The sequence below is a fragment of the Amblyomma americanum genome, chromosome 2 (assembly GCF_052857255.1).
Source record: "Amblyomma americanum isolate KBUSLIRL-KWMA chromosome 2, ASM5285725v1, whole genome shotgun sequence".
NCBI lineage: Eukaryota > Metazoa > Arthropoda > Arachnida > Ixodida > Ixodidae > Amblyomma > Amblyomma americanum.
In genome coordinates this window covers 38,928,211-38,943,309 of record NC_135498.1, presented here as the reverse complement: position 1 = coordinate 38,943,309, position 15,099 = coordinate 38,928,211, and the positions used below count along the sequence as shown (strand labels likewise).

Sequence of the window (15,099 nt, the reverse complement as noted above, 5' to 3'; positions counted from 1 at the left end):
ACACGCAACATAATGAACACAGTGAACACTATGTCATGCCCGTCTCATGCATCCGCGCTGGGGTGCGACCCGAACCCGTCCGTACGCGGTGCAGTAAAGTAGCTTGAGGTCTCTCTAGTCCCTCGGGTCACACGCGATTGATCGGATGGACGCTACGGGGAACTAAAATGGCTGAGGACCATTCCTTCGAAGCATCATTTACCATCTTGACCAACTTCTCTTGATGAATTCGCTTCATGGACCTCTGCTGCGCAAATTATGCACCAAGCGCAGAGAATTAAGAGACGACCCTTAAGAGTGGCAGCCAGTTTCCAATCTTTCAATATCAATGCTCTAAGAAATTCCGTTTGCACCAATCGGCGAAAGTGGAAAACGACGCCTCAGCCAGGCTTAACATTAAAAGCGCAATGATAAGGGTGAGTCACTAAACTCATAAGGAGGTAATCATCTACAGAGAAAGTCATGCATCTTTTCCTCCGAATTGTCCGCCCGAATAAAAAAGTCACAGGCAATCAATGCGATTCGCGTGGCAGGGTATGCGCGCTGACATTAATGATCCTCCGTGGCAGGTGGGAGGAGGGGGGGGGGGGGTGTCATAGTGTGGTAAGTCATACTACCTCCACTCCCCGATCCAATCTAATAATCACAGAGTGCCATGCTGTACTCCCTAGCCAGTCTCCTCACCCTTCGACTCTGATTGGCGACCACAGTTTGCCTCTCGGCACCCATCACTTCCCACCAACTTTCACCCTCTCTACTTTTTATCTGCCCTCTCCTTCTCGACACTTCCCTTTCCACTTTGCCTCCTCCCCTCGAGGCTTCACACGCCGCCGACAGCGACGGGCAGTTTTTGTGGTAATGGGTGTTCTAATGCTACCTCTTTAGGATGCCTCTTACAAATCCAAAAGCATTATTAATAGAATACTCACAGCCAACGTCTCAACAACAAAACTTGCCCGCAGTACTCGAGCTCTAAAAATGCGAATGTAAAAAAAAATTCTTAGCCTGCTTGCGCACAAGAAGTGTTGGCAACAAAGAATCTACATGCGATATGGTGTTTTCAAGCTGGTCAATCCCACGTGCATGAATACGGCACATGAGAAGGAGCAGAGCTCCTCGCATTCAGCGATTGCTTCGTGAAGGAGAATCATACTTCTTGTTATTGAGTCCAGCAATATAATCCTATTTCTCTCAAAAATCTGTGTGTGTCTGTGCGTGTGTTGTGTGTGTGTGTGTTTTAGTTATATTGATTTTAATGGCGCAAAAGCAACTGAGGCTATGATGCGCCAAGCACAAAGTGTGTGTGTGTGTGTGTGTGTGTGTGTGTGTGTGTGTGTGTGTGTGTGTGTGTGTGTGTGTGTGTGTGTGTGTGTGTGTGTGTGTGTGTGTGTGTGTGTGTGTGTGTGTGTGTGTGTGTGTGTGTGTGTGTGTGTGTGTGTGTGTGTGTGTGTGTGTGTGTGTGTGTGTGTGTGTGTGTGTGTGTGTGTGTGTGTGTGTGTGTGTGTGTGTGTGTGTGTGTGTGTGTGTGTGTGTGTGTGTGTGTGTGTGTGTGTGTGCGTGCGCGCGTGTGTGCGTTAGCCTCTACCCTCTGGAGTCACCCTCCGGGCATCTACCGTAAAAATGCATCCACAGCCAACGAGCTACATCCAACACACGTTGACCTAACCCCACCCAATCACTCCCCAGAAGCTCTACCCACGACCGCCCACTACCCTGCCCCTTACAGAAGCCCTCCCTCACCTCCATGAACTAGTGCTACTGTGCAGGCTCCCCACAATGCTGTAACTCAATCATGAACCAGAAACCTCCACTCACCATGAGTCCCTGCAGTGCCGGAACGACAAAGTGACTGCGAAATCAAATCCAAACACGCAATGGAAATCTGTTCAATGTAAATACGAAATGCAGAACTATTCTAATAGCGCTGATTGGACACGTCCCATCGCATGACTGCTGGGGCATTTTTCCCATGTACGTTACCACTGGGGACACCTTCAAGCTCGACGTTGAAGTAAAAAATTCATTATTTAATTTTATTTAAGCATTGTCTTCACGTAGCCCGTAAGTAATAAGTCTGAGTAAGCACTGAGAACTAGTAAGCACCCATGTCAAAACTTAACATTCCACATCGGTTCAATTCTGGCTCTTCTTTCTGCTTTCATCAATCTCTTATAGATGTGACGTTCGAATACGTTTCTTGCGACGACTGTGAGCAGCGACAAATCGTTGGACCGCGTTGGAAATGTGCAGTGTGCTTCAACTTTGACCTATGCACTGCCTGCTACAGGAGAGGCAAGCATAGCCTCGACCATGTCTTCTTGCGCATCGACGTGCCCGGTGGTACAGCGTGAGCATTGGTTTGCATTTTTTCTTCGCGTCACTACTTTTTCTAGTGTTAAAAGCACAGAATTAATTTTGTCGTGGTTACCTTGTGCACTATTAAAAAGATAGAAAAACTAAACTTCCGAAGTAAAATCATAAAGAAACACTAGGGTGTGTAGACGACTGTCACGCAACAAAACGTTAGTTTCTATCGACAAAAACATGACTCCATAAGAATTCCATAAACATTCAGTTTCCCCAAGCGCATTTCTACAAAGGAATAGTTGTGTATGCACGTTCGGGATTGTGGAACAATGTAGGTTGCCAGCCTATTTTTGGCATCCTCAAGAGCAGCCACGGTGTCCTGCGAGTATAGCTTCTACACACCTGCTCTTAGCCCTTCCACTCGCCGCCCTTGCAAAAATTTCTTTAGGCAGTCTAGAGACAGTCCACAAACTTCTGTCTATAAGGTATATAAACTCTCTGTAGAGAAATCCTAGATAACAGTCTATAGGCAATACAAATCCTATAGCCAGTCTATAGACAATCCATAAATATATGGCTATACACTTATTAGAATTTTTATAAACAGTCTACAGACTATGATTAGACAAAAGAAATATCTATAGGAAAGCAAAAGAGTCTATAAGAAGTCTATAGACTGTCTATAGACCATTTTTGTAAGGGGCTACATATCTGTCGCGAAAATTTCTTTGTCAACAGTGAATTCAGTGATGAAGAAATTTTTTTAGTGAGCTTTGTTAAACAAGAGCTCGAAGGCATCATTTTATCAGTATCGTCATCATCAGCATTATTTATTAGAGGCCGAAAGGACATTACATAAGTCGAATATGAAACATACGGGGTCGGCACAAAGCGCCACATAAAGAAATTTTTAGCATGGAAATATAACCAATAATAGAATAAGAAAGACAAGAAGAAAACTATAAGAAGGTCGATGATGGCAAATAATGTAGCGGTGACAGCAGAATGAAGAGATAAAAAAAATCGCAGTTAAAAACATCTAAAACGGGCACTGACCACGGAGTGAAATTTTCATCATTACGCGTGGCAACAGAGTCGGAGGGCTTGCTCTATGATCGATTTGCTACAAGTAATAGACAGGAAGAACACGCAGATGAACGCGCGAATCAGAAAAAAGTCAAAATTTGGCGCAGAGCGTCAAAATAGTTGCAAGTTGAAATAGTCAAGCACAAGAATTTTTCATGTGAGTTCTCGAGGGAACTGATGATGACATATCTTCTTTCAAGAAGGCGCACAGGTAATGAAACGGCATATCTCAGGCCAATAAAACTTTACACGAGTATGTCGACCAAACTCACTGCTTTGAAAAAAAAAGTTTAGTGCCATCGCTGGATGCCGATTGAGCTATGAAACATTGCTAAAATTACCCGAGGCAAGGAAACCATCGCTAGCTGCGGCCCACACCCAGAAAAATGAAACTGAATTCTTATTGTGCACACTGGAGTACACAGCGCCTGTAAGCGTTAAATGATAATTTCTCCTCCATCTCATCATCTGTCTATAGGCCGACTACACTTCATGTCAAACATAAGTCTACAGCAGGGGCTCTTAACTCGTAACATATTAAATTACAATGGCTAACTCACCGTACGCACAAGTTCTGGCCCTCTGTTGCATGTCGAATATGTTGCCTCGACAGGCTATCACCAAAACATGTACACCTGATTCATGTTCATAAAGTTATTTATTTTTATTTGGGGGGGGGGGGATGATTGCCTTGGTGTCGGAACTACGTGATAGCAGGAAAAGTTCATTTCGTGATACAATGCTAGAACGAACTTAAACGGCTTAGTCTGACGTTTAAACACTTTTTTTTTCTTTTTCAGGGTTCAGGTGCCCCCAAGGCGAAGACCTGTGAGAGCCGGAGGTAAGACTGTTAACAAGAATTTGACGCAATTAAGATAGCACCTTGCGTAAATTCGAGCATGCGTTGTGCAGCATTTCCAGGGTCCACTAGAAAGGATCCACAATAGGTTTGAGCACCAGCAGACTTCAGTGTCACGTGGCTAACTAAGCCTAGGCACCACTGAGTCGACCTGTAGAGTGGGGGGGGGGGGGTAGGCTTGTATTTAACACTGTACAAATAAATACACACGCTGTACAACGCACATCGTAACAAAAAATCGTTGAATAGAAAGCGCAAAGAAAGGATCAGGAGAAAACAAGGAAAATAATCTTTGTGCCCTTTCGTTTCAAACAAGCGCCAGAGTAGTTCATCAATGCTGAGACAGGTAAACTCATAGACATACGTACGCGCACTAGTGCACGCTCATAGATGAAAATAAAGGAAAGGGCGCCTGTTGTTTCATCACCACGGCCTTCTTATAAAGTCCACTCTGTGACTCCAACCCACATATGTCATTTTATCAAAAGAACAGTAATACGTAGTTGCTTTCATAATGTTGCACTGCAAGCGTCATTCGTAAGAGAAAACGTGAAATGCAGTGTATACATGAACCTGTGAAGCCAGTAAAAGCAAGTCGGGGAGTCATTCAGAAATAAAGAAGTAAACATGATGCACCCCATGGCGATGTGGAGATAAAAACGGGAAAAACTTGGGTGCAACCACATAAACAGAGGAAAGGATTTTACATCATAAGAGGCAATGAGAAGTGCAACTTCTCGGAGTGCGGATGGTTTTCAGACGAGAAAGTTCTAAAGTGCCAATTTCTCGGGCTTCTCGCAAACCTTGACTCTAGTCCTTAAGCGGTCAATTTTGAGGTGTCTGGCAACTGTGCCACAAAACACCTCGAAATCAATAAAATAAAGATATGGTGTATTGTAACAATGGTTGGTGGTGTCAGATGCACAGTTGTGCATGATTAATAATAAAGGTGATTGAGCCCTCCTTTGATTAGCGTTTATAACCGAAATCACGCTTTGTCGAAAAACGTTCAGTGCCCTCTTCCCTCTCCGCAATTAAAAGGAAAGACCAAAAATGCGCCAGTATATCAAATATTTCCCAGGCCCTGAAGGTGAAAAATACTCCTAGTCGTTTCATGGCTTCAGAACTTTCATTATTTATGTGCCTGGGGTGCCAACGTAAAGCAGGATAACCGCTGAAAAAAACTGATCCCCGCTGCGGAAACTATGCTAGTGTTCGTGGCGGTCGTTCCAATGGGTTACATTATTTAAATCGCGTTATTATATTTCTTCTGTTCACAATAAATGTACGCAATAACTTTTAAATCTTTAAATGAGCCCGTAATGTTGCAATATGAAAGCTGCATTGAATAAAAAGAAGTCACATTTAGCTTAAGTTTATTCGCGGTAAAATTACTGGAAGCGTCTTTTCCGCGGTATTCGAGAGGTCCTAGCCACAAGTGCGCGTTTCAGACATCCATCGCCGGGCAGTGGTTCTTTAATGGCTGCTCACTTTGAGTTCCCAAGTTCTCGCTTTCCAGGTCCGTATTCGTGCGTTCCCATGAAATCATAAAAAAAATTACGCCGCCACCATCCGCAAGACGTTGAAGTAACGAGCGTTAGCTGTTTGGTAGCGCAATCTGTCGTCCATGCAATGTATTACCAAGTGATTGGGCTACTTTTCCATACCTCGCGGCGAGCGGGCGCCTACCGCCATGTGAGCTGCCGAGTGCTGACGTCACGGCCGCCATGTTAAGCCTAACCATAACTAAATATTAACGTAATTAGGAGATATTGGTGTCTAACATGTTCTACTCATTGAGCCCGTAATGAATATGCAGGTAGTAAGATCGCGACGTCAGCGGCTAATTAATTATAAGCAATTAAATTTAAGCCTAACCATAACTAGATATTAACTCGATTAGTTATTATTGGTGTCTAACGTGCTCTACCCATCTGGATGATTTCAAATATCTAATTAGTTTTATGATGACCTCAAAAATTACTGAGTTATAAGCGATTAAACATTTTGTGACGTCATAATTATGACGTCACAAAATCAGTGACCTCACCAATCAGCAATTTGATATTGTAATGACGGCACCAATCGATCCCCAATTGGGTTTCTATGTCGATTTACTGTGGGGGCCACCATCTTGAATTCCTCGGAAAATTTCACGCCAAAGGGAGGTGGTAGCAGACGCCAGGAAATCGAGAAACGTGATGAATAAGAGCTAACGCTCTTATTAAACGTAAACACCAAGACTGCACCTTTATGGTCAAAAAGAGTGCCATTCGTGCTTTCTCTTAACGTTATCGGAACAGCGCAGGACTCGGAAGTGAGACAATGTGCCCTGGAAGAAGAGGCGCCCTGTCTGTGTACCTCTTTTCGCGTCCGATTAATAAATTGTTTTTTTTGGCGAAAGGAAATGGCGCAGTATCTGTCTCATATATCGTTGGACACCTGAACCGCGCCGTAAGGGAAGGGATAAAAGAGGGAGTGAACGAAGAAAGGAAGAAGAGGTGCCGTAGTGGAGGGCTCCGGAATAATTTCGACCACCTGGGGATCTTTAACGTGCACTGGCATCGCACAGCACACGGGCGCCTTAGCGTTTTTCCTCCATAAAAACGCAGCCGCCGCGGCCGGGTTCGAACCCGGGAACTCCGGATCAGTAGTCGAGCGCCCTAACTACTGAGCGACCGCGACGGGGATTCCACGTCCGAGTCTTTGCGCTTTTCCGGCAATGTTCAACTAACTTGACAAAGCTGTCAAAGCTTGTCCTGTCAATGCTTTACATTTTTTCTCATTGAGACCTCCCACAGGTCTTCTGCAGTTTGAAAGTACATAACTTATATTTGCAAGCTCATTAAAAAAAATCCTATAATCCTTCTAGCAGCCTTACATTACTGTCGACATACGTGTTTAAGTGAAATTCCCACATCAAAATTATTTTTAAAAACCCTTTGCCTGCCTTTCGCAAGGCAGCCTCTGCAGTTTGCAATAAAACTGGAACCGGCTGCTAGAGTCCAGTGGCCTTTGCTTTCATCTGCTGTTCCCAAGGTCGCGGTTTCGATCCAGGCCAGGGCAGCCATATTTCGGTGCAGGCGAAATACAGAAGCGCTCATTTGCGTGTGATGTCAGCGCACGTTACAGAACCTCAGATAGTGCTAGTTGATCTGGAGACCTCCATTCCGGCGTCCTACATAGCCGGGGTGCAGTTTGACGACATTAAACCTTACCATTCGCACACAAAGCTGCTATTAAGTCCAGATGCTGATGTGCAATATACAATCACTATTTCTGCGGTTTAGGGTGAAGCCACTGAATATATTGCTGTTTTGCTTTAGTTGGCCCGGACTACGGCGACGCGCTGTATACGTCTCCGACATAATTATAAACCGGAACTGCATACACCAGGATTCAAGACAATGTTAATAATTATGAGGCGCAAACGAAAGGAGATAATTGGAGACGCTAAATAATTTGTAGCAACCTTCTATATTACTACGCCTGTTTTCCAGCCATCATGTTCCAAGGAATCTACTGCGACTCCTGCGACCAGCGTCCCATATCTGGAACGCGCTGGAAGTGCGCATTGTGTGTTGACTATGATCTCTGCACCAGCTGCTACGTGGGAGGCAAGCATAACTTGGATCACATGTTCCTACGGGTGGACGTACCCGGTGGAATTGCGTGAGTGTTTATATAAGTTTTTGTGAGACACCTGTGCAAGGCACAGAAGTTAGAGAGCGCTATTACTATTTGTACTCTTCAATCCCTTAATATTTGCCTCCATCGATTGGCTAGGCTCACGGGAACACTAAATTATATATCAAGGTGGTAACTAACAATCAACGCCTTATTCCTAACTTCGTTCTAACTGCTGGTAGAAAATGTGAGCGGTGGGCTCAGTAGGACCTAAGTTTTTAAGGCCAAAATTAGGTAATAATAAAAGAAAAAACCATTATTTTCGTATTATACTAATCTGAACTCTTAGAGGAAGATTATGCGAGGTATAATGCACCGACATTCAAAAGCCACCATCAAAATCTTGCTAACTGCGCTAAAAGTTTATAAACCACAATGTCACCAATTCGCAACAACTGTCCAGCGCTGTACTGTGTGCGTCTTCTTTTCCCGTTTTCGCTGCTGGTTGCATTATCTTTGGCATTTCATCAACTTTGGGCGGCTGGTAAAAAATTTTGTTTCTTTAGAAGTGCGCTCCCATTTTGCTCTTCAATAGCTGCCAGAAAAAAGAAACCAAAGGGCATTCGTGCCTCCTTTCTCTTTACTCACCTTGCTCAGTGTGCCGCCACACATTCTGATCGAACAGCGCTGGCCGCTGAGAACAGTGTCACATCAAGCGTTTTATGCAAGTTTCACGTAGTATACAGAACTCAGCGTTCCAACGGTACTATGTGGCGAATTCGTGACACTGGGCTCATTAAAGGGTCAATGACATTATTCGTTTTACTGGGATTTAGATATTCAAACATTGATTTTCAGACCGAGCCCTTTTAGACCACAGCACACAGCGGTAAAAAAACTTCGCTCGAGTGCAATTTACGTTGAGGTTCAGTGCAAATACTTGATGCTCTAAATACTTGATACTGAAAATACTGCAAATACTTTATTCAAGAAGTTGTTGCAGATTTTCTAGTGGTGAAGATCTTTTTGCTATTTCTGCATTCATCACGTTCAGTCTTTGTACTAAATATACCACACAAGGGGTTTACTTGTGGGTTACTGGAGCTTATTCTGCATCGTCATTTTTCGAAATCCCTCGAAGGTTGGAGGAACTCATTTTCTCACCAATCCTAAGTTTAGGACAACAATGAATGCTAAAGAGCCGTCCTTCCATATAGTCTGCCAAGTACCTTCACAGTTTTAATCTTTCTATTTATTTTTAAAAATATTTGTCAGCTCGCTTATCGCCTACCTGTAGCCTCATAAGTATCTTACATGGATGTCATATTACTTCGTCGGTAATTCCAACAGAATCAAGACCGTCCTCGACGTGCTTGTAAAATGACGTAATGGGAAACACTATTGTATTTTTTACTATTGCTTTGGCTTGAGTGAATAAATGCATTCTATAGGTACGTCGCTAATGTCGCGAAATACAATGCGGAAAGCTAAACAGGGGTCTTGTGAGGCAGTATATGTATCAGTAATGATGAACTCAGTTCAGTTCGTAGCGTCTCCCAAGGCTTTTCGTTTTCTATTAAGAGAGCATCCCGTTTGGCGTAAATAAATTGTCTACAGATGTAGGCGCAGGCCGAATTCCCAAAGGAAGTCTAGCAAGAACGTTTTTGCAGGCTAGTTGGTGCATACTGACAGGGGTTTACAGCGCTGACAAACACAGGAAGAAACGAAGTGACAGAACAGGGTGCTGTTTTCAATAGTTTCAAAGAATAGAGCAAAGGAACGCCTGCGGAACTAGATATATAACTTGCGAGAACGTTTTTGCAGACTAGTTGGTGCATACTGACAGAGGTTTACAGTGTTGATAGACAAACACAGGAAGAAAAGAACGCGCTGTTCTGTCACTTTATTTCTTCCTGTGTCTGTCAGCGCTGTAAACCCCTGTAAGTCCAGCAAGCCCCGGTGGTGGGCCCTCAGATCCACTCTTCGACATCCGGCCGCTGAAGGGGAGATAGAGCTGTGCCCATTATGACAATGCTTTAGGCGTAAGTTGATGGAGGTCTGTTCATTACGTGGCGCAGCTGGTTCTGGAACTCTACGAAGGAGCTCGTGTATTGTAGCGGCTGCTGTCCGCGTGCTGGGACATCGTACCGCTATAGTACAAACAAGAAAAGCAAAGTAGCATCGTACTTGCTCTGAAAGGAAGTCTTCAGGTTCGAAAATCTGACGCTGAGTGCCTCCGGCAAATATTCCAGGAACGGTGGCGTTCTGTGTAGTTTGCCCGGTTGTTTGAATGAAGCCGCGCCATGCTTCCAGCGTGAGGGTGATCTCTATGCAGCCTCCGAACTCGCGATAAGTCTTGACTGACGAAATAAACTAAAGTTTCAGGGGATCACAGTACGCACCTACTACTACCGATTAAAGGGACCTGTCATGTCGCCTCATACCTTTCCTCGTCACGGCCACTCTCAATAGAGTCAAACTCTGCAACTTGGTCTCTTCATTTAATTTTATTTTGTTGATCTGCTGGCCGGATAGAAACATGCGAATACCAACTTGGAGTGAAGGGAAAAGTTTTTAAGCTTTACTTTTTTTTTACTCTTCTAGTAAAATGGTGGCCCCGAGAAAACATCCGGCCACGTTGCCAGCCGAAGGTGTCCTGGAAAATGGTAAGATTCTAAAGAACACAATATTCGTGCAATGTATTAAGAAGGATTCCACACAGTTGAATATATTTCGAATAAGAGATTGACTACTCGTTATAGTGTCATCCTGAGCGTAGCCAAATGAATATGCAATGTATTAGGAAGAATTCCACACAGCTGAATATATTTCGACTAAGAGATTGACTACTCGTTATAGTGTCCTCCTGAGCGTAGCCAAATGAATATGCAATGTATTAAGAAGGATTGCACACCGTTGAATATATTTCGACTCAGAGATTGACTACTCGTTATAGTGTCCTCCTGAGCGTAGCCAAATGAATATGCAATGTATTAAGAAGAATTCCACACAGCTGAATATATTTAGATTAAGAGATTGACTACTCGTTATAGTGTCCTCCTGAGCGTAGCCAAATGAATATGCAATGTATTAAGAAGGATTTCACACAGTTTAATATATTTCGACTCAGAGATTGACTACTCGTTATAGTGTCCTCCTCAGCGTAGCCAAATGAATATGCAATGTATTAAGAAGAATTCCACAGAGCTGAATATATTTCGACTAAGAGATTGACTACTCGTTATAGTGTCCTCTTGAACGTAGCCAAATGAATATGCAATGTATTAAGAAGGATTTCACACAGTTTAATATATTTCGACTCAGAGATTGACTACTCGTTATAGTGTCCTCCTGAGCGTAGCCAAATGAATATACAATGTATTAAGAAGAATTCCACACAGCTGAATATATTTCGACTAAGAGATTGACTACTCGTTATAGTGTCCTCCTGAGCGTAGCCAAATGAATATGCAATGTATTAAGAAGAATTCCACACAGCTGAATATATTTCGACTCAGAGATTGACTACTCGTTATAGTGTCCTCCTGAGCGTAGCCAAATGAATATGCAATGTATTAAGAAGGATTGCACACAGTTTAATATATTTCGACTCAGAGATTGACTACTCGTTATAGTGTCCTCCTGAGCGTAGCCAAATGAATATGAAATGTATTAAGATGGATTTCACACAGTTTAATATATTTCGACTCAGATACTGACTACTCGTTATAGTGTCCTCCTGAGCGTAGCCAAATGAATATGCAATGTATTAAGAAGGATTGCACACAGTTGAATATATTTCGACTCAGAGATCGACTACTCGTTATAGTGTCCTCCTGAGCGTAGCCAAATGAATATGCAATGTATTAAGAAGGATTTCACACAGTTTAATATATTTCGACTCAGAGATCGACTACTCGTTATAGTGTCCTCCTGAGCGTAGCCAAATGAATATGCAATGTATTAAGAAGAATTCCACACAGTTTAATATATTTCGACTCAGAGATTGACTACTCGTTATAGTGTCCTCCTGAGCGTAGCCAAATGAATATGCAATGTATTAGGAAGGATTTCACACAGTTTAATATATTTCGACTCAGAGATTGACTACTCGTTATAGTGTCCTCCTGAGCGTAGCCAAATGAATATGCAATGTATTAAGAAGGATTGCACACAGTTGAATATATTTCGACTCAGAGATCGACTACTCGTTATAGTGTCCTCCTGAGCGTATCCAAATGAATATGCAATGTATTAAGAAGGATTTCACACAGTTTAATATATTTCGACTCAGAGATTGACTACTCGTTATAGTGTCCTCCTGAGCGTAGCCAAATGAATATGCAATGTATTTAGAAGGATTTCACACAGTTTAATATATGTCGACTCAGAGATTGACTACTTGTTATAGTGTCCTCCTGAGCGTAGCCAAACGAATACACGGTAACGTTGTTTCGTCGAGCGATTGCCCCGACAGGCAATAATTCAGGTTCAAGTTGAACCTGATCATGTGAAAATTTCCGAGAAAAAGAAATCGGCGATCCGACGAAGTTATGTATCTGTCCTTATTAGCAGCCGCGTGGCTGTTTTCGCGTGGATTCTGACGAGTAATTCACCACAAATGAGATGCCATCAGAAGCTTTTCGCTTCTGAAGCTGTGTGCAGTGGTACTGTATATTTCACGGAGACGGACAACGCTAAAAGTCCTTGTTCTTTTCCGATAATGATACATTCTTTGAACGCTGGACTAAGTCTTACTCTATTCAAAGAATGTGTCATTATCAGAATAGGACTAGATCGTAGGAACAGGGAGATAATTGAAACCCTCCAAATTATTCGTTACAAGAAACAGTGTGTGTAAACACGCCTTCTCTGTTTTGTCCAAAAATTAGCTGAAATTTCCTGGCGCGGCTGGACATGCGTTGTGAGGGCGCTCATCTTCCTCGTGACGTTTGACCTTCATTCCTAAGTAGTGTTTTATCGCCAACGCTTTGTTTTTTTTTCATTTTGTTCCCCCTTTTAAGCACTTTTAAGCACCAAATACTGAGTTTACTCCTTTTTTGTTGTTCGCGTGATCGCCCTTTACACCTCACAACATTTATCGATTTTATCGCCTTTATAATGCTCATGATTTGTAACTCCTGTTAGTATTCACTGACATGACTACACTGAAATCCGTCGATCGCGCTGCCTTTTCTTGATGTACCGCCTTCGACTAGGTATCGTTTGTGCCTCCGATATGAAAGTCAATTCATAGTCGGCGCCTGTGTGTGCGCTTCACTGTTTCTGTCCCTTTTCTTGTGTATTGGGTTGTATATTCACCATGCAGAACCCACTAGCCTATCAACTCTCTCTTGTAACTAGTTGGCTGTGTTAGTCATAAAATCTCAACTTGAAACTAACTACACTAAAAGTCAAAGATGAATATATGGAATCGTGAGTTGTTCGTGGCCCACCTTTACTGGTCGCATCAGTTCATTAAGAGTAACCCCCCCCCCCCTTTTTTTTTGCTATCATGCCTATTTCCCAGCCGTCAAGTTCCTAGGAATTACGTGCGATGCCTGTAAGCAACCTAACATAGCCGGAACGCGCTGGAAGTGCGCACTGTGTGTCGACTATGACCTCTGCACGACATGCTACAAGGGAGGCGAGCATGACCTCGACCACACGTTCCTACGAGTCAACGTTCCCGGTGCAACCGCGTGAGCGTTCGTCTGTGCTTTTGTATTGTTTCGTGATGTTCACTGAACAGAAGAGCGAGTATGTCAGAACTGTGCTTCGGGTATTTCGATAAAACGACGAAAGAACGAACATTTGAAAAAATTGCGAGCAGTTCATGCCGGTTTCAGAAGCAAGCGTTAAAGCTGTGTAGGGAATGTGTATGTGCATGTAAATCATGTGCAACACCGGTTTCGATTGCCGCCTCTGAAGCATGTGCACATGTTAAAAGCAGCACTGGCATACCAAACAATTCTGGGCAAAAACATTTTCGAATGGGGAAAAGTTCATTTTTTTGTATGTTACAGGATTCCACTATATATAACAATCTCCCGTCGGCAGGCTTGAAATTTTTGCTATTAACGCTTTTTGCTAACGTCAAAAGCATTCCCATTGGTTTTCTATGGCAGTCTTAACAGCTCGATGCGAGTGGTGGAAACACTATAAAAGAAATATTTTGCTACATATTGAAAGAATGGACCATTATTTTCAAAATTTCTGCACAAGCACATTAGAGCTTTCCAATAATCAAATTTTTATCCAATGACATTGGAAAAACAGAAGTAGGTCTATGCTGATATATCACCGTGTTCTCACCAGAAAGATGGTTCTTTGACTGAAAGCGCAGGTTAAGTAAACTATAGAAGGTCTAAACATGAAATACCGTGCCGCTACTACAGGCAGTTTTCCCAAACAAACTACGGTGCGTCGAGACAGTTTATCATACGCGGATCCGTGAGGCTACCTTACACTAACATTCACTTACAAACGGGTATCACAGGGTCCCCGTCTGTCTTGACGACGCAAGCTTGACCCGACTGAGGGAAAAAAGTTTAAATGCAATTTTCTTGGCAATAAACAGACGCATACTTTGCTGTGTGACAAACGTCGACATAGGCACAAACAGCCAAAGAGTCGATTTCTAGAGCAAAAGTGTCACATAATGGACGTGGGAGTGATTCTTACGTGCACGTAAATAAATCGAACCTGATTATAACGATACGTTTTATAACAAAATATTGGATATGACGAAGGAATGACAATTCTCCTTTAGAGCTTGGCAAACACGGGATATAACACAGCTACCGCTAAAACGAAGTGATCGTCGGTTCTTCAACTTCGTAATAACGAGGTCCAACTGCGCATATTCTTTATATGCCACGTGTGAGGTGTGCTTCTGTATCATTTATTTAATATTATCATTTATTTAACCTGCTTTTACATATGTGTACAAGATGCGTCTGCGCACACTGGGTATTTTTCCTTAAACACCATGTGTGCAGCTTACTTTATTAAGCTTTCTCACTTTTTCTGAAATTTCCCTTCCCTTTCTGCAATATGAAGTAGCAGACCGAAGTCATATTTTGTCCAGGCCAACATCTCCCTGCTCACAATAAATCTTCCTCTTTTTCCTTGATTCACTGCCTTGGCAGACCGCCTGCTATACGAGCGTGGTGCCACGCACCATCTGCCTTTCAAAAGTATTTCCTAACATCGAGAAA

General features: G+C 42.9%; 1 protein-coding gene across 1 annotated transcript in view; it reads left to right on the top strand.

Annotated features, from left to right (window-relative positions):
* LOC144121046 (uncharacterized) overlaps window positions 1-15,099 on the top strand; it is a 36,151-nt gene that overhangs the window by 9,878 nt on the left and 11,174 nt on the right. Inside the window, exons 5-9 of the mRNA XM_077653958.1 lie at window positions 2,176-2,347; window positions 4,194-4,234; window positions 7,753-7,924; window positions 10,484-10,545; window positions 13,410-13,581. Coding sequence (XP_077510084.1) covers window positions 2,176-2,347; window positions 4,194-4,234; window positions 7,753-7,924; window positions 10,484-10,545; window positions 13,410-13,581 — 619 coding nt within the window. The remainder of the gene's footprint in view (window positions 1-2,175; window positions 2,348-4,193; window positions 4,235-7,752; window positions 7,925-10,483; window positions 10,546-13,409; window positions 13,582-15,099) is intronic.